The 27,433-nt window shown below is 41.8% G+C and overlaps 2 protein-coding genes across 2 annotated transcripts; both read left to right on the top strand.

Annotated features, from left to right (window-relative positions):
* The first annotated feature begins 2,452 nt into the window (after positions 1-2,452).
* Positions 2,453-6,230, top strand: fhl5 (four and a half LIM domains 5). The gene is made up of 6 exons (XM_079286413.1): positions 2,453-2,514; positions 2,710-2,890; positions 3,103-3,277; positions 4,823-4,992; positions 5,149-5,335; positions 5,486-6,230. Exons 2-6 carry the CDS (start codon positions 2,729-2,731, stop codon positions 5,635-5,637), a joined length of 846 nt encoding a protein of 281 aa, XP_079142539.1. The 5' UTR covers positions 2,453-2,514; positions 2,710-2,728; the 3' UTR covers positions 5,638-6,230.
* A 574-nt stretch (positions 6,231-6,804) lies between these two features.
* Positions 6,805-12,897, top strand: LOC306790778 (transforming growth factor-beta receptor-associated protein 1). The gene is made up of 11 exons (XM_079287271.1): positions 6,805-7,585; positions 7,779-7,973; positions 8,169-8,323; positions 8,968-9,050; positions 9,195-9,542; positions 9,715-9,772; positions 9,857-10,000; positions 10,170-10,304; positions 10,384-10,528; positions 10,604-11,025; positions 11,137-12,897. Exons 1-11 carry the CDS (start codon positions 6,898-6,900, stop codon positions 11,278-11,280), a joined length of 2,517 nt encoding a protein of 838 aa, XP_079143397.1. The 5' UTR covers positions 6,805-6,897; the 3' UTR covers positions 11,281-12,897.
* Positions 12,898-27,433: the final 14,536 nt, after the last annotated feature.

The raw sequence follows: 27,433 nt of genomic DNA, 5'->3' as shown, positions 1-27,433 counted from the left end.
TGTGAGTCCTACAACCGAATGGATTCCACTTATGCTGTCATCACGATGCCAACCAGCTGTCAACTCTGGTGCGGCGAGGCCTTTGTGCTTCAGAGAGATGCAACTGCGTCGTGTTGATCTGCCTCAGTCTACAACAAGTCACCACCTCAAAGGAGCCACCAAAGTGAAATGCTTCTCGTCTTCTCTGAGATCATTTGATTGAGAGGGGGAAAAAACAGCCACTGGCACCTTATTGTAAAGACTGAATACGTTACGATAGGAGGACACCGGAGTCCAGGTCAAATAAAGGCCTGTTTATTGGGGCTCGACAGGCCGCATACGAAATCCGTTGGCAGCTGCTCACTAGTTGACTTCAGAGGATTAAGCAGGCAAAAAGGAATAAGCTAGATCAGCAAGCTTTTTGCTCCGCAGAGTTGGCACTGAGTGGTGTGGAAGTTAATAATCCGGGGGAGACAAAGACCAGCACCTGTTATCTATCACATGCAAATCCGCGCAGTTATAATAGCATTCCAAACACGCATGCACAAATACATACAAACACTGACAAAGACAATGTACAATAATCTCTTTTTTTAATATCCAGTGAATAATGCCCTCTCTTGACATGTGATTTATTTTTCATGACTTTCGTATCATATAGATATACTCGAAGAGATGATAGCTTTTGCTTGCTGGTGAATATAGGTCACATCCGTCCCTGGTTTGGTGTAACCCGATGACAGACATAATGTGCATCAGCCACCAATGCAGCAAAGATGAGAAGCTTTTTGAGAGGCAATGACTATATTTGCCCAACAGTTGGTTCTGGGTTTATTTAAGGTCTGCATGGCTTCGAGATTTTCAGCCGCTGATCTGGACACCAGCAGCGAGCAAGGGTAGAGTGGTAATTCAATCCAGAGCAGCAGATGACTCTCTGTAATCCGGCGGATCCACCTACTTACATACAATTAAAACCTGAAGGATGGAATGACTTACAAATCGCAAATATTTCCAGCACCTGAATTCCTGACATGATACAGTTATTTTGTGCTGAAAGCCTTTCATAACGAGCAGCTTGTAGGTAAAAAAATAACACGTCTTATTCCTCAGAGGTTTGTATATACCACCTACATACAACGCAGGCCTCTGTTCTAACATCTTCTACTGATCTAAAAATGGATTACGTTTCATGTATTCACAAGAGGTGAATTACTTGACAAGGAGTTGCACTGAAGTTAATGTAGAGAACAGACAGAGTTCATCGAGACAGAGTTGCATTCCTCTCAGCCTCATCCCTGTCACTGACCTTCCTGTGTGTGTATACCAGGGATTAGGCCTGTGGTGGTATCCTCGGGCTATTTTTATGAAGATGTCCGCCCCCTGATCCTTTTGGAAAACTGATATGAGCACATGTTCCAAGATTCACTTCAGGCATCATTTTTTGACACTTATTAAAACGATGCATTTACTTGATATTGGTGACTGGTTCAAACATACATGCTGATAAATCAGAGGCATTTGACCGTAATGATCTGCACAATGCTAACTGGGTCAAAATGTATCAAATTTGGGTCAATATAGCACCAATGTAATAACTTCACACACAAGATAAGGGGTTGTTTTGACCCAGTGTTCGTGTTATTTTTAACATTAATGTTATTTACCCAATGTTCCTAAGTGTGCTTGTCATGTCTAACGTTGGGTCAAAATAACCACATATTAATTCAAATGAAATAAAAAATACAGTGGGTGAAAACAATCAATTGGTACAGTTTTACGTTTGTGCTTTAATGACCCAATCTATAGGACAGTATTGTTATCAGCAAGATGGTCACCATCAAACTGTAATTTCTGCTGCTCCTCCTTTAGTTTGCTGTGGATGGACTGGACATCCACAGGCCCTCAGCTTCCCCCTTGAAGTGCTGCCAAGGCTCTCTCAATAGCTTCTGAGAGGTCCTGGCAATATAAAGTGCAGTACCTGGCAACCACACAGCTCCCGGCGCCCACCTCTCAAAAGCATCCGCCAAAGCTTGTGTGTGTGGCCGGCACTGATGAAGTGTGTCCAGACACGTGACAGAATACAAATGGCCAGCTCTCTCTTCTGTCACACCAATATCCAAAACTAATATTAGTGTGCCGATAAGGATAATATTTTGTGTATTTAAGTGAAACAAACATTTGGGCACTGACATTAGTTCCATTGTAGATTCTCATGTTTCCCAACAACAATCTATCTTCTGGTCCTAAAATTGCTCATTGCTTTTACACATTCCTGGAATAAAGCAACAACGATAATATCAGTTCAAAAGCTCAGCGATCTGTGCACCCTTAAAAGGTGCAGAGCGATGCAGTTGAGCATGTCCATTCTCCCCAGAGATTACTGCTAATAAGAGGGCCAGTATTTATAGAAGATCCCCCCCCCCCCCCAGTGGATATACCCCTAATCCTGCCTCACCCCTTTTCATCCCTGTGCCTGGACCGCTTGCTTTCTGCAGACCCCAGCTCCAGCCTCACCCTCGCCTCATATCAACTGAGGTAGAGACTTCTTTCATACAACACTGCTTTTTTATTATTTCGTAAAAAAGGTGGAAAGATTGCTTGGCCTCTTTAATTGACAATTTGCTTGACGAGAGGGGGAAGTAATTGCTTGGATTATTACAGGGCTCTTTTCCTCTTTTCTATTCTTCTTCATGGTCCAATTTTCCTCCTCCTGCTCTCTTTGACTTTCAGTTAAGCAAACCAAACAACAATGTCCACCAGCGAGCGATTCGACTGCCATTACTGCAAAGACTCCCTGCTCGGGAAGAAGTACATAATGAAAGAGGACAAGCAGTACTGCACTAAGTGCTATGAGAACCTGTTCGCTAACAGCTGTGAGGGCTGCTCTTTAGCAATTGGCTGCAACTGTAAGGTAAGGAAGCACCAATGTTACCCTGAAAGTAATTGCTTTTATGTCAGGAACTTTTAAAAACAGAAGGCGAGTTATGTGTATTTATTTCATGATCTAAAAATAAGAAACATTTGAATGTATTTTGTTCCCTTTATGTCCTTTTAAAAACACCTAGATGTCATATTTTACTGGAAATTCACACGTCCAATAAATGATGTGTTAAATATCCACAGGACATGTCTTACAAGGATCGCCACTGGCACGAGGAGTGTTTCAAGTGTGCGAAGTGCAGCCGCTCTTTGGCGGAAAAGGCCTTTGCCGCCAAGGATGATTTGTTACTTTGCACTGAATGCCACGCCCACGGTTATTCCTCCAAGTGCACCACCTGCAAGAAAACCGTCATGCCAGGTATGACACGTTGGGATGATGATGGCGATGAATCGTCATCACCTTAAATCTATTTCGCGATACATTGCCACATTTACATTGTTACACACATTAAATGTAATAATCACAAAAAGAGAGAAAAAAATAGATCCTTCAAAATAGACTTTTCTTCACAAGGTCAATTTTGTACTGACGCGCCGGATGGTTTGTTTACACAGAACCACCTGAGAGGCCGTCATTGAAAATGATTTGGAAAAGGTCGGGTACTTTCAAAAATACATGGCAGGCGATTGGATGAGCCATCTGTCAATGAAACTTGCAAAAACATCCTTTCCATCAAGTAAAGCGTTTAGTGCTGTTCTGCTTTCCTTCTGCCTTGAAGAAATTCTCTCCAGTTCTGATATAACTGATGCTTTTGCAGCTACGCTAAATTGTCGGAGCTGCCATCGCGTAACACACACATAAGATACGCCTGTAGCCGCCAGTAGCTCCTCAGGGGATGCTTATTGGTCCGGTCATTGGATGGCCGGACATTAATTGAAGCCTGACAAGATGGATTTTAGCTGGAAGTTCGTATGATCTTATGCTCTTGTGATCTTGTGATTTTGTGATCTCATGTGATCGCAAGGATCCAGCTGCTGTGCAAGGTAACTCTTTAGTCGCTGTTCTTGACTTCCATCAGAAGTCCCTGTACTTCATTTTCTTACTCACCGTTTGTCCGAATTAAATAAGTAAAACTCTTATATTTCTACGGTAAAGATAAAGCAACAGTCAGCAGCAGTTAGCACAAATACTGGAAACAAGGGGAAACAGCTAGCTTGGCTCTGTTCAATGGTAACAAAATCTGCTTACCAGCACCTCTAAAGCACCCTAATTCATTTTCATATTTCCAAAAATATCAAACTATGTATTTAATTATAGTATGACTAGTTAATGATTGAGGACTTTTGGACTAGACTGTGAGCTGATTTGTTGGTTAAACCTCTGATCAGACATAATTGATTATTGTTGCAATTCTCGATTTATTTATGAAATCTATTTAAATTTGAGATGTAATTTAAGTGGATTTGGGTTGGTAAATGATCCATATCAGTAATCAAATTAATTAATCTTTTTGTCATGCAAAGGTAATGTTAACAGTTGTAAGTTTTACAAAAAAGAAAACAATTCCAAAAGTTGAGAATGAAAATCTTGACCTTAGAAACAGTAGTTGACAAAACGATCTCATCGCAAAGTGCATTTAGTAGCTCTTCTCAAGCTTTCGATCATGTCACATGATCTTCGATCCTTAGTAGATGGAGTTTGCCCAGCTGTCATAGAGTTGTAGATGTTGAAATGTAAAATGTTCTGGGCATTTTAAGGAATTTTTCATCCATGTTGGCTTAAAGGGTTGCGTGAAAATGCAAAAGTGAGGAAAAGACACATAAACATGTCAAACACGATACGGCGACGCAATTTCTTCCTTGTCTCCGCCCTACATATAAAGCAGGACTATTTTAGGCCGCAGTGTGTTTCTATCATAGAGGTACCATATGCTGACTAAGCTGCTCTCGTCTCCTGTGCCAGGATCCCGCAAAATGGAATACAAGGGGAACAGCTGGCATGAGACCTGCTTCCTGTGCCACCGCTGCCAGCAGCCAATAGGAACCAAGTCCTTCATCCCAAAAGACGACGGCTACTTCTGCGTGCCCTGCTTCGAGAAGCAGTTTGCCTACCAGTGCTGTGCTTGTAAGAAGGTAGGGTTACAGCTGAGTGTTTTATTTGCAGTAAACCCCCTGACTCAGGTGTTTTAATATCACTGACACGGTGGGCGCGTAATAAAGGGATGCATAGTAAGAGGAATGTTTCTCTTTCTTTCACTCTTACCTTCACTGGATTTGTGTTACCTCGAGGCCATCACAACAGGTGGAGTGACCTACCAAGACAAGCCCTGGCACCGTGAGTGCTTCCTATGCATCAGCTGCAGGAAGCAGCTTTCGGGTCAGCGCTTCACCTCAAAGGAAAACTACCCCTACTGCCTCGAATGCTTCAGCAGCCTGTATGCAAAGAAGTGTGTTGGCTGCACTAAGCCCATCACCAGTGAGTCCCTGGCTGTGCTCATGTTTTCATTTACTCTGTGACATGCAGTTCTCCTTTTATTTAAGGTCTTTATTGGCATTTGTGATGGACCTGTCAGATTAACCCGGTGAAGATTTTGCATTAACCTGCACATTATGTTGCTGTGTGCAGGTCTGGCAGGGGCCAAGTACATCTCCTTTGAGGAACGCCAATGGCACAGCGAGTGCTTCACCTGCATTCAGTGCTCCGTGTCGCTGGTTGGACGCGGCTTCCTCACCCAGCGCGACAACGTCATGTGCACCGACTGCGGCAGAGAGAAGTGACCTGTCCCTGAAGGAGTCAAAGGTTTATCCCAATAAGAAAGAGTGCTCCTGTTCTGATACAGATGTTGTGTATCAATGAACATTTCTACTTTGCATGCCTGGCACATGAACAAACTCTGGATGTCAAATGTTTATTTTGTTGTTGTAAATGACAAATAGCTCTTTCACAATGCCCAAACACAAGAAACTATGATGTTTCCATAAAGATAAGCATGAATCTTTAAAGTTAGCATGCCTTTGTTCCTCACAAACTTTCATTTTTGACAAGGATGAAATTGTGTTATTATTGTTATTATTAATATTTTAATTGTATTCCTGTAATATTATCAATTAATGGATTAACGTCTGAGTTAAGATTTGAAACTGTCTTTTCTCTTATATGACAGTAAACTGAATATTTTTGGATTCTTGACTGTTAGACAGACAACAAAAAACATTTTTATTATTATTTTTCACTTTTTTCTGACATTATGGACAAAATGATGACTGGATTAATCAATATAAGAATAATAATTGTTAATGCATGCATGAGTTATGCTGCTCTCTTATGAAATACTTAAAGGTTGTTGCAATAAAGACCTTTCTGTATCGTGCTGAAATGGAATTCATTCTAGTCTGTTGCTCATCGTAATATGTCTTATTCTGCTCCAAGAAGTGAGTCGTCTGCTGTCAGTTTAGGGCTGACACAAAGTTTAGCATAACAGATATAGCTGTGATGGTAGGTTTGAAATCCACATCTTTTTATGACCATCACCATTTAGACAATCATTGCTGTAAAACTAACCTCTGTTGCCTCTTGACCTCATCACGCCCAACTCGCTCATGTTGTAAACAAACTGAGCGTGACCATATATGCCTTGATCAGCAGATAACTTGCTCTTCTACTTGTCCATTATCTAACCAAAGTAGAATACAAGCGACTGTAAATTGTGGGCATCTCAAAATATCTGTCCTTCTTACCACACTTTTGACACTTGTAAAAGTTGGTTTTCTTGGTGAGGCCACTGGATGAGTTGTGTAAGTGTCCTCACATGCTACGATGAGTGGTGCAAAAATGCTGACACAGATTTCCTGACAGGATATAGTCACATGGGGAGGTGAAACTACTTCACAAACAAAGGAATCGGAGAGGAAAGTAGAACTGCGGAGAGGTAGGGACGTCTCATTTGTCATATTTCACAGAAGATCTGTAGCTTTAATTTAAGCAGATACATTTTCTGTTTTTACCTTACAAAAATCCAACATCCTTAAATATCTGCAATGGCTTTTAGAGCATTTACACAAACACACGTCTATGAAAAGCAATCAGCCTCAAAAGAAAAGGACAAATCCAGCATCCAGTGCATTGAGTGCTATGACCGAAATGTGTATATTGGGACCAAAGAGGCAACGGTCCTGCATCTCATCCTTCCCAGTGGCACAGATAGAGACCCGATTCCAGGCCAGAGCAAAATTAGAGAGTGTAGGGTGAGAAAACTAGGCTCAAGCAACCAAGTTGCCCAACTGAGGGTAGTCCCACTCTTCAACCATCTGCTGGTCCTGTGGGACCGGAGCGTTACTGCCCTCAACATGTTCTCCTTAGAGCCTGTTCCGGCCCTCAAGAAGATCCAGCATGTGTATTTGTTCGAGGTGTGCGACTCATTGCTCGCAGCCCAGGCAGAATGTGTGGAGATGGTGACTTCCTCCAGCCGCAGGAAGGTGATCCGGATCCACGTGGTGGGAGTGGACAGGTGGGACGTTGTAAGAGAAATCCCGCTGCTCCAGGACCCTGTGGCCTTGGCGGTGGATGGTGCCTGTGTGTGTATAGGTACCAGCGACAGGTATCTCCTCTGTGATATTCGGACTGGGAGCAGCGATGAGCTTTTTCCTCACAATCACAGCAGACAGCGTGTCATTGTAACCTCAATGGGACGAGGGGAATTTCTCCTGAACGGGCCTGAATCTTTGGGTAAGAGCTGCCTAAATGGTAAAAGTTGTTTTACAGACTGTCAAGCACAGACATCCTCCTGTTGCATTACTGTATATGCTTCCTTTCAAAAGCAGCTATGCAGTTAATCATCTCATACCACTCCCCCATATACCCATGTTGCCAGAGGATATTTGTTTTGCCAAGATATCATTACTCCATCCTCATCCCTCAGGCATGTTTGTGATGAAGACAGGGATATGCCAGCGCCCTCCCCTGCAGTGGCCTCAGGAGGTGCTGGCAGCCGGAGTATGTTTCCCTTACATCCTAACCCTGCAGCCCCAAGTGCTGTCTGTCTACAGCATGATAGATCAGCAGTGCAAACAGACTGTGAGTCTCAGCGGAGCGAAGGGTCTGCTCTCCACATCAGGTAGACCAGTCAACATCAATTCGTCACCTCATCCTGCCAGATTTCAGACCGAACGGCTGTCAAATTGTGGTTTTGTTTTGAAAAATGTCGCCGTGTCTGTCTCAGCTTGCACCGATTCAGTCAATCATTCTGACACCTACTGTTCCTACTCGCTGAAACAGTGTTTCTGAAAACCCAAAACAAATCTCCCCTCAGATGGTGTGTTAGTGTTCACAGAGAGAGACATTTTCAGCCTGCGTCTGGTGCCACTCAAAGAGCAGATCGAGGCACTTGTGAGGCATGAGAGGTTTGAGGAGGCCTTATTGCTGCTGGATGGAGTTCAAGGCCATCGTCCACTTGACTCATACAAGGTGAAATTCAATTTGTCGACACATACACATCCCTGCTTTGAAATCTAGGTTTCTAACATTCTTCTTCTCAAGGGTTACAAAACAAGTCCTGAGGATAGCTGAATGACACGGAATAATGAATAGCATTTCTCCTTTACCTTCAACTTAAAACCCTTTTTCTCAACTTCCCTTTTCCTGTATTGTCTGCCTACGTAAGACAACCTTCAGTGCTGCAATAATTTGACCATTTCATAGATTCATACGTGTAGATAATATGCATGCAGTACAACCCCATCTGGCATTGCATCAGAGTGTTTCAATTTAATATTTCATCACTGTAGAGCAGATTGAAGTAGGCTGTCGAGGCGTAGATGGACGACATTGTTGCAAGCGTGTAGGTGTATTCCAGTTGGATGAATGCAACTGAGGACAGCAGATGGTGTCTGAGATTTAGTGTAATCTGTGCCACATCTCATGTTACAGGTTAGAGGTGATGGTGTTAGAACTTACACGCAGATGAGTCACTCCTTACAATTTGTCTGGTTTTGTGTATTTTTAATAAAGTAACAGTCTTCTGCCTCACTGAAGTAGGCTCACAAATTGGTGCTTTGAATATGTTTACCCATTGCGTGCCTGGTTTTAAGATCTGCTTTCTTTACTGGCAGGAGCTGCAGAAGGCCGTCACTTGCCTCGCTGGATTCGTTCATTTTTACCAGGAGGGCTTTTCTGAGGCCAGGGATCTATTCATGTGAGAGTAAAACCACGTTCACGACACCCTAGATTCAAGGCCAAGTCGCAGCACGCTGTACACTAATAGGGGGATTTTGTGAATAGTGGGTATTTTCTGCTGAATTCTACACTTAATTCGAACACAAATCAATGCTCATTACAGTACGGGTGAGCTGGACCCCAGAGAAATCATCCGCCTCTACCCTGACTTCCAGTCGTGTCTCAGCAACGAATTTCAATCCCAGCTTGATCAACTGAACAAGGGCAGGGCTCTCCAGGTGCTTTGTCAAGGTGACAGGAAGACATTTCATCATTACCTGGCCTTCCTGGGAGACTTCCTCAGAGCAGTCAGGGGGACGGAGCAAGGCTTGAAGTGCAGTAAGGAGGTGGACTGCGCCCTCCTGAGGCTGTGTGTAGAACTGGGAGACACTGAAAATCTGCAGCAGCTTGTGGCATTTCCCAATGTGTGCAGGCTGGACCACTGTGTTCCTGTTTTGGAGCAACACAGCAGGTTTAAACAAATGATTATTTGTCGAGTAGGTGATGTGTAGTCACAAATGTGGTTTGTTTAAATGCCAAATTATTCTTAAAAGGAAAAGTACCAATTCAATATCTGAGATATTTTGTCTAATTTGCTCAATTTCTGATGGACCATTTCCTGTGTGAACTCTCTTTATGTACAGATATTTTGCATTAGGTTCCCTCTATCAAAGCCATGGAAATCACGTTGATGCAATTAAGGTATCAATTCCCAACAAACTCAACATATTTATATAGAAACGTGATGTATAAAAATGTCATTTTTAGCCTTTTATATTATTCCAGACTTGGGTGAAAATTGCAGATGGCCTCTACAAAGACCCGTCTTGCTCAGATGTTTATGGACATATCGTGTGGACCCTCAGTCAACTGCAAGACAGAGATGCTGTGTGGAAATTTGCAGACTGGACTCTTCAAAGAAACCAGGAGGTGCCTTTTTCCCTTCTTCATGCTCCCAACTGACTGCAGAGGGAAGAGTTGAACAACCAATGTGTTATGGATATAAACACGCAGCAAAACGACACCTACATTGCTTTTCTTATATGAAAATGATTGGGAATGAAATATCCAGTAACAGTTTTTCTTTATTTAAAAAAAGATAGGGGTGCAGATCTTCAACAAGCGTCAACCAGATGATCGATTTGAGACACAAGATGTCCTTGCTCTCGTGGAGAAGTACCCACTGGCGTTGCTTTTGTATCTTGAGTTCTTAATCCATGACTTGAACAGTGAGGTAGGCAGCAGCAGCTAATATAATATCCCCGACTCCTTTATTGAATGCACTGAGACATGATTGTGTAATCTGCCCCCAGGAGGAGAAACATCACAACCGCCTGGCCCTGGCATATGTTACTCAGTCGCTGCGAGAGGAAGAGGAATCAGATTTGAGGAAGACCAGAGGGAAGTTGCAGCAGCTGCTATGGGAATCCAGATTTTATGACGTCTCCACTGTATATGGTGTGTGGGCGCCCTTTGATGAAATGAATCATTACTGTATTGTGATTCAATTTGATTGCATTATTCTCATTGCAGAGAGAGTCGAGTCAGCAACCCTGAACATAGAGAAAGCCATTCTCCTCGGTAGGAGCGGTGGACACTTTGAGGCACTGCAGGTGCTTGTTCACCAGGAGGGAAACCTCCAAGCTGCAGAGGCCTACTGCGGCAGGGCTGCCCAGGGCCGGGACACACAGTTCAGGCAGACGCTGCTGCTCACCCTGCTCCAAATCTACCTGAGCTCCGAGGATCACAGCAGCGCTGCCGCGGATCTGCTCAACAACAACCCTCGGGTCCTTGCAGCAGAGAAGGTCATCCAGCTCCTGCCTGATTCCTGGTCTGTTCAACTGGTCTCCCAGTTCTTAGTTGGATCCCTCAGAGAAACATTCCACCAGAGGCGGATGGCAGAGCTGCAAAAGGCTCTGTTACAGGCAGAGCTCACCCGGCACAAGGTCATTTGGGTGAGTTTAATGACATTATGTTATTTGTTTTTTTCATTCCATGAACATTGTGTGTATTCTTGTTTCCTTCGTATTCTTCACCTCGCTGTTTATGTCCTCTCTCCTCTGCAGATGCAGGCCTCAAAAACAAAGGTCAGACTGGATAAGGGGCAGAAGTGTATGGTTTGTCAGAGAGAGCTTGCAGAGCCACAGTTTGCCTGTAACCTCACTGGTGAGCTGACGCACACAAGCTGTCCTGTTCTTTTCTCACCGTAAAGACACCAACCGATAAAGCAAATGACTGTATGTTTATGCAAATATGTGCATCTCTGCACTCTTGAGGATCACATGAATGAAAGTATCTGCATCCTACCTGATCATTTTTCTAGTTTACACTGTTTCATCTCGACAAACTGTACAAGGATGCAATTCATGGGCCTAAAACTTAATACTTTGTGTAAATAACTGGTTTCAAGATGCAAAAGAGCAAGCAGTGCACTTTTTCAGGGCGGCATGTCTGAGCTATTTCCTAGAGACATTGTAGACAGCAATAGCTATAAAGTGGAGGACACTCAGGGGCATATATTCACTGATCAGACAGTGGTGTTTAACATGGAAACCACCTGTGGTCAATCTGATGACCAAAAGGAATTTCCCCATCTTGCATGGTTGTATATATATGGCTCATGGTTTCCACTGACTGTGTGTATTTGCCTGCGTAAAGCTGTAAATAGAAAGTCAACAACTGAGAGGTTACACGTGAGAGACTTTTTAAATTCAGCTTGTGCATTAATATACATTTATGACCGCCCCAAAAAACACAATTACAGGTTTAAAAATGAAAAGCAAACAGGTTGTCTTTGCAGTGTATGGAACATGAAATCAGAATCAATTTTTAGCAACGTCAGCCACATATCATTTAGGCAACATAACAGACATGTAGGCTACTCCAAATAATAACACACACACTCCAGTATGTCCACATGTACAGTATGAAAATCCTATATCATTAACCTCCGTAGCCCTTTCCCTAAAAAAACACCTAAAATAACAACCAAAAATGAATCAAACTCATATGCACATTTATGGTCTCCTTTAAAAAGGTAAGATGATAATTAATATGAATCCATTGTAAGTCAACCTGTTTATATTACCACTCCAGAATAGATGGAGATGCAATAAAGGAAAGAAATACGATTTTTGTCCTCGCATATTTAATCTTGATTTTAAGACAATATCACCATAGCCAAGATCCCGGGGGTAATGATGCTATTTTATGTACTTCATCTTGTTTGTTGCTACAACCGGGACTGAACATTTTATGAAAATACACTAAAATACAGCATGGTCTCCATGTTTTGGCTCTGTTTAAAAATAAATCTCACAAAAACATTGGAATAATAATAAACACAATGAATGATGATCAGTATTATACAACTGAAGAGTTCCACGATATACAGTCGACAAATCGATAAAGGCAGCGGTGCTCTATGAGATATCCACAGATTTGTCTCAGCAAGTTGAATAGACGTATATAAAGCCAGACTTCCCACCAAGTCAGTCCAACTTGACTAAGATGGCTGCTGACTCCAACTTGACTAAGATGGCTGCTGACAGACGGCTCCCTGAGGTTCACTGTGACTTCCAGTCAGACCAAGCTTTACTGTAGATCTGTAAATTACTCAAATCTGCCGGTTTTGGTGAAAAATCTGTGACATATTTTGCCAAGAACATCGGTGTATGTCAATGGGACTGTAAAATGTGATGTTTGACTTCTTCATTTCCAGTTAAAAGTGGACCCTGTGTGTTTCAAGTTGTGTGTTTATGTGCTTTAGAAAGTGTGGGATTTCTTGTTTCGTGCAACTTGATATTAAAATACTTTGTAATCAGACGTAAAATACACAGTTGATTTATGGATTCTGAAAGTTGGAGGACCCATGTTTTTAAAACAGTATCGCATGCATATTGACCATCTTCTTCCACCGTATCCTTTTGTAACTACGCCACAGGGATGAACATAGCTCAGAGGACATTAAAGATGTATTTGTCTATTTTTGTTGTAATTCAGTCATTAAGGCTATAGCAGTCTTTTTTTATCCTGATCCTGCATATTGGGTCAAAGGTTAAGGAGACGCCTTGAGGAGCTGGAACAGCAACAGTTGTGCATTTGACTGGACTGCTTGCAAGTGTTGAGTGTTTTTGGGCCTGGGGTGAGTGACTAATTGCAGTGTAGATAAATAGTGAATTATAAGCATGTTGGAGGAGATTATCTCTTTGTGATGTCCTTGCTAAGATGTCTTCCATTTTTTTATTCATATGAAGTTTTTGTGGGACTTTTTCATTGCTCCCACTGAGAGTTGTGCACATTTAATCTTTCATGGTGTGGGTGTTACAACATGCAGCTCTTTGTGAGTGTAACTAGGATCTTTGATCTGAGATTGGAGTGTATATATTTAACCTCTGACTCATATAAATAAATGGACTCATATCACAGAAAACACAAGAAAACCACACACCTAGCCTTTCTCTTTTATGTGGTTGCATGAAAAATTGCCACGTCCACTCTTCCATATCTTCTCCTTGTAATTTTGATAATCTATGCATTTCATTTTGATCTAGTGTTAAGTCATTGTAAGCACTCCTGGATAAACAGCTGCAATGTAAAAACGCAAAGCATCAACTTCTTTGTGACTTTGAGATGTGAAAGAGCCTCGCGGTTTATATGGACTGACTGTAAGGGCTGCTGCTCTGTGATTGGCTGATCTTTGGGCAGTGCCTGATGACCAGTGGCCACTGGGTGGACCCGAGGCCAGGATTATCTCCTCTTCCTCCCTCTCAAGGACATCCTCAGAGAGTATTCATGTTGTTTGGTACATTTGCGGTTATGCTGTGCCTCAAACATGTTTTTCTCATCTTTGATGTTGACCAACAACCTTAAGCAACCAAAAGGTAAAAACATACAGACATAAGTACAAACACACCTTCTTCTACCGAAATTAAGAAACCAATTTGGTGCATTTAAATGATATGTAATATTTACTTTTCTTACTTGATGCACTTAGATCCCCCTCTTATTGAATATAAGAAGTTCATATCTGTCGCTCATGTTCATGTGAATGTAAAACTCTTGCAATCTGGAGTTCAGTACAGTAGGTGGGGGCTCTGGGACCCTGCAGGGTGCTCTAGGTCACAGCAGGGGGCTCTGGGTCACTGCAGGGTACTGTGGGTCCCCGCAGGGTGCTCTGGGTCACTGCAGGGTGCTCTGGGTCTTTGCAGGGTGCTCTGGGTCACTGCAGGGTGCTCTGGGTCTTTGCAGGGTGCTCTGGGTCACTGCAGGGTGCTCTGGGTCTTTGCAGGGTGCTCTGGGTCACTGCAGGGTGCTCTGGGTCTTTGCAGGGTGCTCTAGTTCACTGCAGGGTGCTCTGGGTCACTGCAGGGTGCTCTGGGTCTTTGCAGGGTGCTCTAGTTCACTGCAGGGTGCTCTGGGTCACTGCAGGGTGCTCTGGGTCTTTGCAGGGTGCTCTGGGTCACTGCAGGGTGCTCTGGGTCTTTGCAGGGTGCTCTGGGTCACTGCAGGGTGCTCTGGGTCTTTGCAGGGTGCTCTGGGTCACTGCAGGGTGCTCTGGGTCTTTGCAGGGTGCTCTAGTTCACTGCAGGGTGCTCTGGGTCACTGCAGGTTGCTCTGGGGTTCCGGCTAGATGGACATGATTTTACACATGAGAGAAAATGGATTGGATGCACTAAAGAACAGTTATGAAAGAAAGTATGGTGGGTTATCCAGACATTGGTCTCCTATTATAAATATCCATGCCACCACATGTGCTTTTATTAATTCTAAATTTAAGACAAAATGTCGACTGTCTGGACTGTAAGATATAATTGTTTACATGCTAACATCGTTTTGTTTCATATGGACGCAGAAAGTAATGGTGAGATGCATCGGACCTTTTTGCCTATAGAACACAGTTCATTCTAAAATCTGATTTAACATTGTTTTATTGGTTTTGTAGTTCATGGCTCTTCCTAATTTTATGAAAATTGCTTCTGAACATGATTTTTAACTGATGCATTACTTCTGTTTGGGCTCCAGCTGTACAACTTTGTTCAATACACTTCTCTATATCTGCGACTGCATGATGCTGACAGTGTTCTTAATGCAACTTTAGCCTCCTAAATCCCAAATAAGTCCACTTTGACTTCTATATTGGAATTTGTTTGAATAGTTTAATAGTTTGAGGCCTAAATGGGACTTAGAACTCTCTTGTCCTTAAATGACGTCACTGTGAAGAACAACACACTGTACATTTATTTGTCAATAAACTTCTCTTTGAAGAACAAAAATCATTTGTGCATCTAATCCCACATTACATATAAAACAATATATATTTCCATATTTGGTGTAATAACTGTGTTTTACATTTCGTATTCTATCACATTCATCGAGTTTGTGGCAAAGCGGGGAAAGTCTTACTTCTATACTTTTCTACGCATTAGGTTTTAATAAGAAAAAGATATTCAAAAGAACCGATGTTTGATTTTGCAATGGAAGACGGGTCTGTGGGACCCTAAAAGGGAATGTCAACAACATACAATGGTGAGAACGTGCTGGTTTAATATTCAATACCTTTAAGTTCATTATTTGTTTAACATCATAAAAATACATGAAGATATATATTCCACATGTTGGCACCAAGTCTAAAAAAGACTATGAAGCAAATACTGTCTCAGGATTATGGAAATCGCATCAGGTATCGAACTAAATAAAGCCGATGGGAAACATGAACACACAATGCTTCTCTGTGTTCACATTTATGGTCAAAGCCACAAATTACGGTATCATGTCCCTTATGACGCATTTTTCAGTCTCTTAGTGGTTGCAGAGACACAAGGAGAATCTTAATGTGCAACCCTTTTGGTAGCAATAATGGTAAGGTAGCAGAAAACATAAATGATTGAATTTTAATTTCAACTTTCCCCCGCAAAACTAATTCTATAGATAGCAGAAGAAGTATGGGAATAAATAGCTGAAGAGGATGATCAAAACATATCTTTTTTTAACTCCTAAGGCAACGCTCTCATTTTCATGGCTTGCTACCTTGGGGTTTGGCAGAATGCCACTGGGAGAAGTGGCCCACTGGAGACACAGAGGGCAGAGACGGTAACCACAGAGACACCCACTCTGCCCTGCTGCACGGAGGCCTGGTTATATACATCATATGGTATAGAGAGACATGTCACCATGTCTGCAGGGCTGATATTGTTCACTGTCTCCTTCAGTGCTCAAAACTGCTCTCTTGACTGAGCTTTTTGAGGAAGATATGGCATATTTGTATTTGTAAATAACTGCCACTTTTAGAATAATTACCCGAACTGCAAAACATGTAATTTCCAGATAATTAGTTTCCCTAAAAGGTCAGTTATATTATTACAAATATGGTGAAAGTGATTAGGGACCAAAATTGTAAGGGGAAAGGGGTGGTCAGAAAAGTATTCATATTTTTAACACAGCCTTAATCACCTCAGGGCGTGACAAAAAAAACATCACGCAAATGCTAAATACTCGCCTGCCAATATGTTATGCCTTGGGCTTTTATTGTGAAAGGTAAGAATGGCAGGAGTGGATGCTCTTCCTTTGTCAAAGTTGAAAGGAGTATTAAAGATGGCCGTCTTGGTTTGGACTACCAAGCCTCCGCTAGGTTGTTTCATACATACAGGCGCAACTCAGCCCGTTCCACTCAACGTGATTGGTTGATGCCTTTACTCGCGATGATATTCTTAGGTCCGTTTGGTGATTCCAAAAGCTTCTAGTCTTGCAAGGAACTTGCCAGAAATCTCACATAAATATCGCGTGTACACACATGTAGATGGAAACACTTCTTTCTCCAGCCTGAAGTCAACCGTAAATAGATATATTCTTAAACAACTTTAGTAGCATTAGCTTAATCATCTGTACTGCGAGCTACTTAATGACTCAATTTTGGATGAAGAATGAGAGTTCATTTTTGGAAAGTTTGAGGCTTTTTTGGGAGCCCTATGTGTTGACGCTGCTCTTTTCTAATGAGTGAATTTCAGGTGGAGAGTAAATGCTCGGCCCAAAGGGTCCAGTTGTGGTTGTCCACCTGGGTTTTCTTTAATCTGGAAGCTTGTGTCTCATTTCCAGGTCGAGCACCTTTCATCTCTGGACAATTTGGACGTTGGGGAGGAAACGGCAACCTGGCAGTGTTTTGCTTCGTTGTTCCACACCCATTCATACAAATAAACCCCGTTATCCACATGATGTACAGTTTAGTTTCACAACATGACATAAAACAAAAAAAGATCATGTCAACTTTCATTAAGAAGTAACAAACGAGCCTAATTTAGATCTTAATTTGAAGCATCCTGTTGCTTATATTTAAAGAGAGCTGTTAAGCAATCTGCAGGTGATCATTATAGCAGCACAAACATGGCTTCATTATCTGTCCCGTGTAAAGCAAAGATGATTAAAGCTCTGACAACAGGAGGGGCGTGAGTTCTTTACTAGGTCCTCAATAGTTCCTGAGCTTCTTCTGAGAGACTGAGCCTCGTGTGATGTTTGACATCACTGATTACAGAGCATATTATACCACATTACGTTACTGTTACTCTACCCTGGGAAAGTTGAGAATGTGGGACAACGCATAATTAGATATTTAGCGCCAATGTTCACCACAGATGAACACACCCTTGACCACAACAGATAGGCCAGGGAGTTGAAAATGTCCCAGCACCCCCTGTTGTCAGCCGCAGGAGTCAAAAACGCCCTCCCTCTGCGATCTAGGACTGAACTTACTGTAACCTACATGATAAAGGAATGAAATCCACTAACCCAACTAACCTCAAAAGGCTGCAAAAAAGGCCTCATTCAATCTTTGAACCAAAGCTACTGCACCAGGAATCTCAAGCAATCTGTATTTTAGAGCAGAAAAAATCCCATGAGCTATCATAAACGTATATATATAGCAAGCAAAGCTCCAATCAGAGCTCAGGCAAATTAGAGGTATGTCGTTTTAGCATAGAATTACAAGTCTCTTTGTACAGATCCAATCTCTCTGAAAGCATCGAACGAAGGATATTTCAAGGCTTTCATTAAGACTTTCATGAACCCAAACTACCACGGAGGGCAGAAGAATGGAATGAATCTCGGCTGACGTGAAGCTGCACGGCATCTCTGCATTTTGTGGTTTCATACACCAACACTATACCCATACTTGAGGGTATTTCAAGAGTTACCGAGCATCACTTTGCATCTATAAAAACAATTCCAAAAGAGTGCAAGATGTTCTCTGACCAAGAAGTACTCAAGAAAAGCAAATATTTATTCTTAAATGAAATGGTCACATTTTCCTTCATTTTTATTTTAGCTGTTAACTTGGTACCAGCTGTGGATGTTTGCAGGACTTGGGAAGCATTACTGCATATGTGACAAAAGTTGTTTAAAGCCTTTTATGGCTCAAGAGTGAGTTGTGCATAGTTTGATACATTTCCTCAAGTGATGCTAAAAACTACAAGTATGAAAAGGAAATACATGGTGACCAGACCTCTGTGGACCTTTCATCATCTCTGCTTGAGATCATCGCTTGAATGAACTGCTACTGTCCAACGGGAGTTCAGCAATGAGAACCAATTGACTAAACGACCTCACTGTACATAAAGTAGAAGCTCCACCTCAACCAGTTAAACAGTAGAATGCCACTTACACATTGATGGAACAATATGAATCATAAATTCAATCATTAATTAATCATCAGTCATATATAACAATATATCAGTCATGTTGTATTTTTCTGCAGAGCAAGTACTTTTACTTTTCATATTAAGAATTTTGCAAATAATACTTTTTCCAATGTTGTACTGGTATTTTTACCATTTTTACGTTGTTTGGTGCTGCCTGCCACTGAATCACGAGCTCTATCCATGATGGATAGTTTGCTGAATGATGTGTTTAGTCAGCTTTCAGCATATATTCAAACCCTGTGGGTCCAGATACAGCAGTAATTCAAAGAGCAGTCATTGTGGTGACAGCACCGTGAATCACAGCATCCTAAATAAAGCTCTCTAGCTTTCCATTGTCTAAACACCAAACCAACTAAGCAACACAACATAACATTTTTTATGCTTAACATGTTGCTTAATGAAGCAACAAAACCATGGCAACAGCCACTATTATGTATGAGTCAACCAGAATAAGCATGTTTGTTAAACCCATAAAAACTTGGGAAAGCACGCTGTGTTCAAATCCTGAGGTAGAAAAAGTACTTTAAACATTTTTTAAACTCTTTCTCTTCATGCATCTACACTTTAATGATTGCTAAAGTACCAAATACATTATTGAACAGGTATAAATATCTTAATCTGTCTATATTCCGCCATCTAAAATTCCCATTTACAGCAGGATAACTGTATCTTTATTATTTTTGTTGCACGGGTAGAAGACATTATTCAGTACATTCAGAATATATTCACAAAGGTTTTTTCACATTTTGTTATGCTGCAGCCTTATGCCAAAGTCGTTTTGGTAAATTTTCCCTCATGACTGCACTCTACCCCACAATGACAAAGTGAAAACCAGATTTTTACAAATGTATTTAGATCCTTTGCTGTGACACTTACAATCTAACTCAGGTGCCTCCCAGTTATCTTGATCATCCTTGAGACATTTCTACACCTGGATTGGAGTGCACCTGTCATTCATTTAAACTGATTGGACATTATTTGAAAAGGCACAAACCTGTATAAGGTCTCACAGATGACAAGATACAGGGTTGTGTGGAGGCATAGATTTGGGGAAAGTCACATTTAAGGTTCCCAAGAACACAAGCCCTCCATAATTCTTAATGGAAGAAGTGTTCTTAGAGCTGGACGCCCTGTCAAACAGAGCAGTCAGGGAAGAAGGGCCTTAGTAAGAGAGGTGACCGAGAACCTGATGGCTGAGCTCCACAGATTTTGTTTGGAGATGGGAGAAAGTTTCCTCAGTGAAATATTGATGAAAGCATGCTTGGAGTTTGCAAAAAAAGCACATCAATACGTTTCAATACCGTCTGAATGCACTGCAAATCACCTAACTTCAAGTGTGTGCATGGATATTATATACTGGGCACTTATATATAGTTGCAGCCTGTTTATAAAGAAAAATACAAATTCATTTATTTCATTAAAGTCATGAATAAAAAAAGAAACACTGTTTTGAAAAGGCTGAAAATACCTTCCAGCTGTCTGTTTTGGAAACGTGTTAGACAAGGTGTGTCTGTGCACCTCTATGTGATTGCACAAACTGTAATGTTTTTTTTTCTTCTCATCCTCAGGTGATTACTGACATTAACAGTTTATTGCATTTCATCACAGAGCAGAAAGCTTAAATTCAAAAAAAAAAAAACCTCTCTGGCTCTCCGCACAGACTGGAGAAGAAGTCTGATTTCCACAAGCTGGAGCTCATAAGCTCTCAGTTGATGTCAAACTGGAAAGACTGGAGAGATGGGTTTTAGGACTGGGCTCGTTACTCCCAATAACAGCTCCCCAACTTATAATGTCAGGTCTTGGCACATTTTCGACCTTTAATTTGGAGAGGGTGTTTCACAGTCACAAAACTTTAGAGCGATAATAGCGGGTGAAAGTATAGCTTACTGTGTACAGGCGTGGAGTATAATTAGCTTAATTTCGATGAAGCTAACCACTTTGTCTGTGCCGTATAGATTGGATCAAACTCTGCAATCGACAGAGGGGCTCCACACTGTATAAAGTGAACGTGACGAGCTTTGAAAGAAGAGTGCAAACATGAAACTCATTTATGTTTGAAATCTCTGATTCTGCATCTGTTAGTAAAGGTATGCAATTTACACTGACTTAAAGCAATAGAGGAAGAGAACGCTCTGTCATTAGAAATGCAACATAATACCTGACGAAAAACATTTTGCATGAGTGAAATCCCTTAATAACCATGACCTCAAAGTTTGGGTGAACAAAAATGTCTTGCTCCGCTTTTGTTCAACATATTTTTGACTAAATCAGCATCATAGAAAGAAAAACCCCCTCATGTGTATTGTCTTAGGAAGATTCCTCACCCTGTTAGGAATACTTGCTATGTGACCTTCGGCCTTTATTGAAACCAAAAAATGATTGTGTGACATTCACTGGGAGGCACTGCCAGTCTCAGCGATATCTGTAACTGAAAAGTTAAAATCTCCAAGAAAAGTTGGAGATTTTTAGTGGAGGCTGGTTAAGGTGGAATCTTCAAATTTCTCATTTGGGTAACATCTGTGGCATTTCGAATTTTCTTTGGTAACTATAAAACTCATTAAACATATCAGTCTAAATAGATATTGGCTCTTTTTTGAGTCAATCAATCAGACCTCTACACATGTTCCCATTCAAAGAAGGCCATTACCCATTGGTCTGTTTGAACTAGCTGCTAGGTCAGTGAGTTTTGGGGTCATGTGAAAGTGGGTTTTATTCTCTGTGGTTTCTTCGTGTCACAACAACCTCCTGGCTCACCTCGCTCTGCAGCTTCACTCAGCTCTACGTTGCATTTTACCTTCCTCATTAGCTTTGTTGCAGAGGGCAGCTCTGATAAACCCACAGACAGACAAAGTTAGCAACTGGCTTGTGAACATAGTGGAGCATTTAGCAGCTTAAGAGTCAGATATTTCACTCAGGAGTTGGCGGAGCAAAATGGAGAATGACTATTACATTCGTCATCATCAGGGGACTCAACTCTACGTCAATGATAATGTGACAAGATCTGTATATCTGGTGGGTGTGTAAAAAGGCAACTTCTAAGACATTTGCTAAGACATAGTGTCAATTATAGGTGTTTTTCAGCTTTTTGCACATTCCCAAAGTGCCGAAAATGGGGGCAATTAATACAGATTTAAAGCCACTAGCATACAGTTTTATAAAACTTTAGCATCTTGAAGCAATGCAAACTGCTACCCTCCTACCCCCATTTTTCGATGAATGAGCTTAAAGCATCATGTAGCCAATTTTAGCCCATTTTATTAAAAGCAAAGATGTCATACAGAACCTCCACATATTGGCTTTAAGAAGAAAAAGGAACGGGTGCATCTCTGTGTTATAAAACAAATCATTAGTCTAAATAGAAACAGATGGCTTTGGATAAAAGAAAGGAAAATTCACTCCGGCAACCAAAGTGGAAACAGCCTCCTGGAAATGGCTGGTTTGGCCGACCAAATGAGATGCACACTGCAGCACAGTCTGTGAGTGAGGCCTGTTTCCATCTTGGGAAATATGTTTGATCAAATTTTCTGTCCCTTCAGTAGTCACCACTTAAGAAAGCTGCGACCATTTAAATGCTTCTACAGTTTCCAGACACAGTCTGAGTCCACCTGTCTGTCTGGCATAAGATGGGATTCAAGCAGCGGCTACCACCACAGTTTTATTCAACCGAGAGCTGTTGCAATCTGACCAGAATGTGACTCGACCAACGTAAACACAGCAGCAGAAAAAGTCCACCAGTATTAGGACTGCAATGCTCTCGTCTTCTACCGCAGGACCTCAAACTTCCACATTTGGAGATTTTGTTTGAAATACAGAACTGTAAATAGCTGAGAAAAAACACCAATTGGAAACTCTTCAAAGTCTTATATGTGCCATTGGACAGAACAGTTCACCTTGTGCCATCCAGACACGACTGTCCACCTCCAACTCTGTCAGCAGAGAGCGAGAGAGAGAGAGCGAGAGAGAGAGAGAAGAGAGAGAGAGAGAGAGAGAGAGCGAGAGAGAGAGAGCGAGAGAGAGAGAGAGAGAGAGAGAGAGAGAGAGCGAGAGAGAGAGAGAGAGAGAGAGAGAGAGAGCGAGAGAGAGAGAGAGAGAGAGAGAGAGAGAGAGAGCGAGAGAGCGCGAGAGCGAGAGAGAGAGAGAGAGAGAGAGAGAGAGAGAGAGAGCGAGAGAGAGAGAGACATATACTTACAGGTTTTCAGATGTGCCTCAAAAGCCAATTCTGTACCCTTGGAAAATGTTATTTACAGTAGCTGCATTATCCAGGAAAAGAAGGGATTCGGTCCGGGAATTATAGAAGAGATTAACAGAAGCTCTTTGTCGGGAAAGAAGGTCAGAGACCCAAAATAGTCATCAGGCCTGTCATAGAAAGATCTTCCAGCAAGCTGTCATTGCAGTTAAACCTATACATGCTGCAATTTAGGGAGAGAGCTCTGGGAAGTGACATTATAGTTATTATGTTAAAGGGAAGGAATGGTTTTACATTTGGAGCATACTGGTTAAAAGTCACTTAAGACAGCTGCAGTGTGCACAATGACTCTCACTCTTTCTGTGTTTCAGACCACTGGGCTCTGCTCGGGACAGGTTGGTAAAACAGGCCCTCTGCAGAGAAACTGTTGGCTCATCAAAACAACAAACTCTTTGTTCTGCTTTGCAGCATTGGCCCTGCAGACCACCTGGAAGCATTTCTTTGTTTTTGTCATTTAATGTTGATCAAGTCTAAGAAGAATGTGAACTTTACACACGGGAAGAAACAGGGCACGCTGACATATTCAGACCCCCCAAGAATTACATTTCCATGGTTTCATCTATGTCGTGCAGTTGAGTCGCACGCATCATTTAACAAAACCCGGCCAGGATTCAGCCCATTAGACGCCTCAGCCCTTATTAACGCGTGCATGTTAGAAGCTAGGGGAATACAAATGTTACAAACATTAGCTGCTAAAATAAGAGGTTTAACAACTCATTTCATATAAACGCAGGTTCAACAGGTCCTTTGAAGATGTGCTCAATCATGAAAAAGGTTTAAATGTGTTGTAATTTCACCGCGTCCTGCAGAACTGCTAACAAAAGTGCATTCACTGTGATTATGTTACATTTCTGAGTAAATGTCCACTAAACACGACACAGCCAAATTTAGCCCATGCCCACTTTTTTACACTTTAACTTCAGAGTTGTTTTGTCTAAATGTCAGGGCCAGTCTCAGGTGGCCTGTGGTTAGACATGTTTAATGCTCTATGGTTTCCCTTATGGTGGGTGTTCAAAAGATACCGGTACACTGAAGACAAGAAATACCCGGGACACACGCTGTGTCAGACAGCTCTCCAGGGCCACAATCACCTGGATTGTGGACCTGGTATTTGCATACCAGGTAAATAGTCTGGTCCCGTAAAACCCCTTAAACAAACGCAACAATTTATTCTGGGATCTTTTGTGTCTGTGGATTACCAACAACAAACTCCAAAATATTTGCAGCGAGCCACTTTTCTGAATGATTTTCGTGTTGTTGTTTTTTTATAGTTACAGACAAAACACAAAATAGTTACAGACAAAACACATGCAGACTTTGTTATATTCTCATTAATTCTCATCTGAATTCAATTGAAAAACCAACAGCATAAAATGTGCTTTCGCCATATACTTTAATTTGTAAGACATGAGTGCGTGTGTTTAACGGGTGGTTTTGATAAGTGTTTGTCTTTTCACAAGGGCTCTTCTAGTTGAGGTGCAGTTAACTGCGACAGACATAAAACCTAAAAAGGGGAAAGTAAGCAATGTATGAATTAAAGGTGCCCCTGGCAAGTTTATGATCACTTATAATGCTCGGACTACTAGCAACCAAACGGGGATGTAAACAATACAGGTTTCAAACTTTAAAGAATTTGGGGGCAGCAGAAACAAACTGTGAATACAACGTTGACATATCATCACCATTTAGTTTGATCGGGAGAACATGGAGCTTTGTTGCTGAAAAAATATGTATGCTGCAACTGAAAATGACACTAGGAGCGGTGAGATTGGAGAAAGAAACCGTTGAACTACCCACAGTCAATTTCAAACTTTAAAAAAGCATTAGAAAAAAGAACTCTTTATGCATTATTACGTTTACTGTCAGCTGCGCTCGGGCTCCAGCCTCCCGCAACCCTCAAAAAAAGCGAGTCGAGCTAATGAATGGATGTTTTTATAGAGGGTAGACAGGATGATATTGTTTGTGTATATTATATAATGTGGAATGTTTCCCATTTAGACTCAGTAATGCACTGTTTCCGACTCCGGCCAGAGTATAAGCCCACACGTTGTCCATCAGCCAGCAAAACAAACCTCCGAACCACAAGGCAGCGAGACTCGACCCCGGCATTGTTGTGGACGTAGCCTATTGTACGTTAACCTCCAGCTAACTTCCGGTGGTCATGTCTTTATATACAAACATTATGAGCTGAGATATGTGAATCCTGTGGGCACAAACTAACAGTTTAGCTCCAACACCTATTTAGAGACAGACATGGCTGGAACCAAATATAGTGTACAGAAGCAACACTTCTCTTCTCTTTCCACAAGTCATTATGGTGCAGTGCTAACTATCTGCTGAGGTGACATTGTGTATAAACATTGTTTCTTGGTTGTCACTCTGCATTTCAGGGACATTCACCCCACGCATTCTCACTGCAGCATGTCAATGTAATTATGAACTGACAAGTCATGTATGAATCTGCCTCTGCTCTAATGCAGTTCACGCTGCGTTAAGAGAGCTGGGCGTTTTCGTCCCCACGTCTTTCTCAAAGACTTCTTCACACACACTGAAAGTTGTTTTTGGGCATTTGTTGTGAAATTGCTGATGCTGCTTGATACAGACAGTGAAACCTGAAATCCTCGCAGGCTCGATGTAGCGGATTAGTCATTATCCTTAAATACAGGACTCCACCACCTACTTAAGACGCGAAAATCCATTGAGGTGGTTTTGTTTAACTTTGATATCTTTAAATGATCCCACAATAAGCAGATACTTCTAGCAGTGTGTCATCTGTTTGACTGGGATGGTTGTTTTTTTTTACTTTGAAGGGATTTGGAACCAGGCAAGACGATCCAGAGAAAAGGGCCAAGTTATAATGTCATGAATAAGAAGCAAAGATTGTTTCCTTGCTAGAAAAGAATATCTATATATGTTGTTCTGACCTTTTTACCTTTTGTAGTACATTGTGTACAGCAGCTGTTTTGCAGCGCCTCATAAACTGTCTGGCTGAGTTACTTTTTGGCTGCTGCAACGCCGAAACTCTGGTGTCCTCGACTAAAGAAAGATTAAGAACATTGCTTCGAACCAGCAGCTGAGTCAGGCCTTTACAGAAAATAGACTTATGGCAAATGAACTACGGAAACAGAAACAATCAAATCTCACAGGCAAGACAAAGCAGTACTTGACTTGGTCGACTGGCAATAAGCTTTCTCGCTTTCTGAAGTGAGTGTGACAAATATTTCCAACTCATCAACTTAATTACATGGTAAATTCCAAGTGGTTAGACAATGAAACACTCTGAAGTACGATTTTTAACATTCGAGTGGTTTGTTGAACCTCAGGAAAGCGCGGCATGGCAACACACTGCTTCACGTTCGTGCAGCTACATGCATTCACACCTTCGGAGTTGTTGAAGGACATCTAAGCATTTCTTTCTCATCCATCCCCCCATTTCCCTGGCATTCAGGGGTTTCAAACTGGTGACCTCCCAAACATAAGCACTCATCTCGACGGTTACCACCACCGCCATTTTTCAGTTACTTTTACACTTCCGGCTCTTTTTGGGTCCATGTTTTTTTTTCACGACCCTGTAATTTCTCCACCAATCACTCACAAGGGCCCCCGGCAAGTCTGCCATTCATAAAGTTTAAACTAGCTCTTAGTGGTCCGTGGAGTTTATTGAAACATTAAATTTGTATCCCAGCCGTGATGGTGTATCTTTAGCCTTGCTTGACTCACGTGTTCGGCCGGGCCCCCTTACATTAACCGCCAATTATGTTCTCCTCTTGGGTGTGGGTTGAGCCTCGGTCAGCATGGTGAAGAAACCAGAAACGTCAACTCCTGGGCAGCGGAGCGAACGAAAAAAGACTAAACACGAAAACCTTTCTTTCAAAGACTGTTATCATTGTAGGGTGTAAGCACAAACATCACTGGCATTGCCAGTAACACTGTCCACCAGTACTCTCCGGGGAATTAAGTCAACTCTCCGGGGTTATTTTAAGGACGTGAACAAAGGCCTGGACAACAAGCAGGACCTCAGAATGCCAGATTCTCTGCAGAAGTATCAGACAAAGAAATGTTGCTCTGTCACAACTTCCGATGCTTGTTTTTATCTTTCGATGTACTTCTGTAGAGGTTGATAATAATTTGCATTATCTCAACAGGTACCGGAGGTTGAAGTAGTACGTAGACAAAAGCACAACACAAAGTTGTGCTTTTGGGTGATTCTTTGTGGAGAAACTCAGATCTTTGGTCGTGGACAGCCCCGCTAATTATGATGCCTCAGTGTGTAAGCATCAATGCAGCTGGTAAAGGTGGTGCAAGCTTTAGGACTTTATATACTGCTAGGTATAGCTTCATCTATAATAACAGTTGTAATTTGTCAGTTGATTATATTTTACATGTTACAATTTAAATCAGCAAATGAACGAGTAACTACAGCTGTCA

Source organism: Melanostigma gelatinosum (assembly GCF_949748355.1).
Source record: "Melanostigma gelatinosum genome assembly, chromosome: 16".
Classification (NCBI taxonomy): domain Eukaryota; kingdom Metazoa; phylum Chordata; class Actinopteri; order Perciformes; family Zoarcidae; genus Melanostigma; species Melanostigma gelatinosum.
The sequence above is the reverse complement of the archived record's forward strand: the minus strand, read 5'-3'. Positions and strand labels throughout refer to the sequence as shown.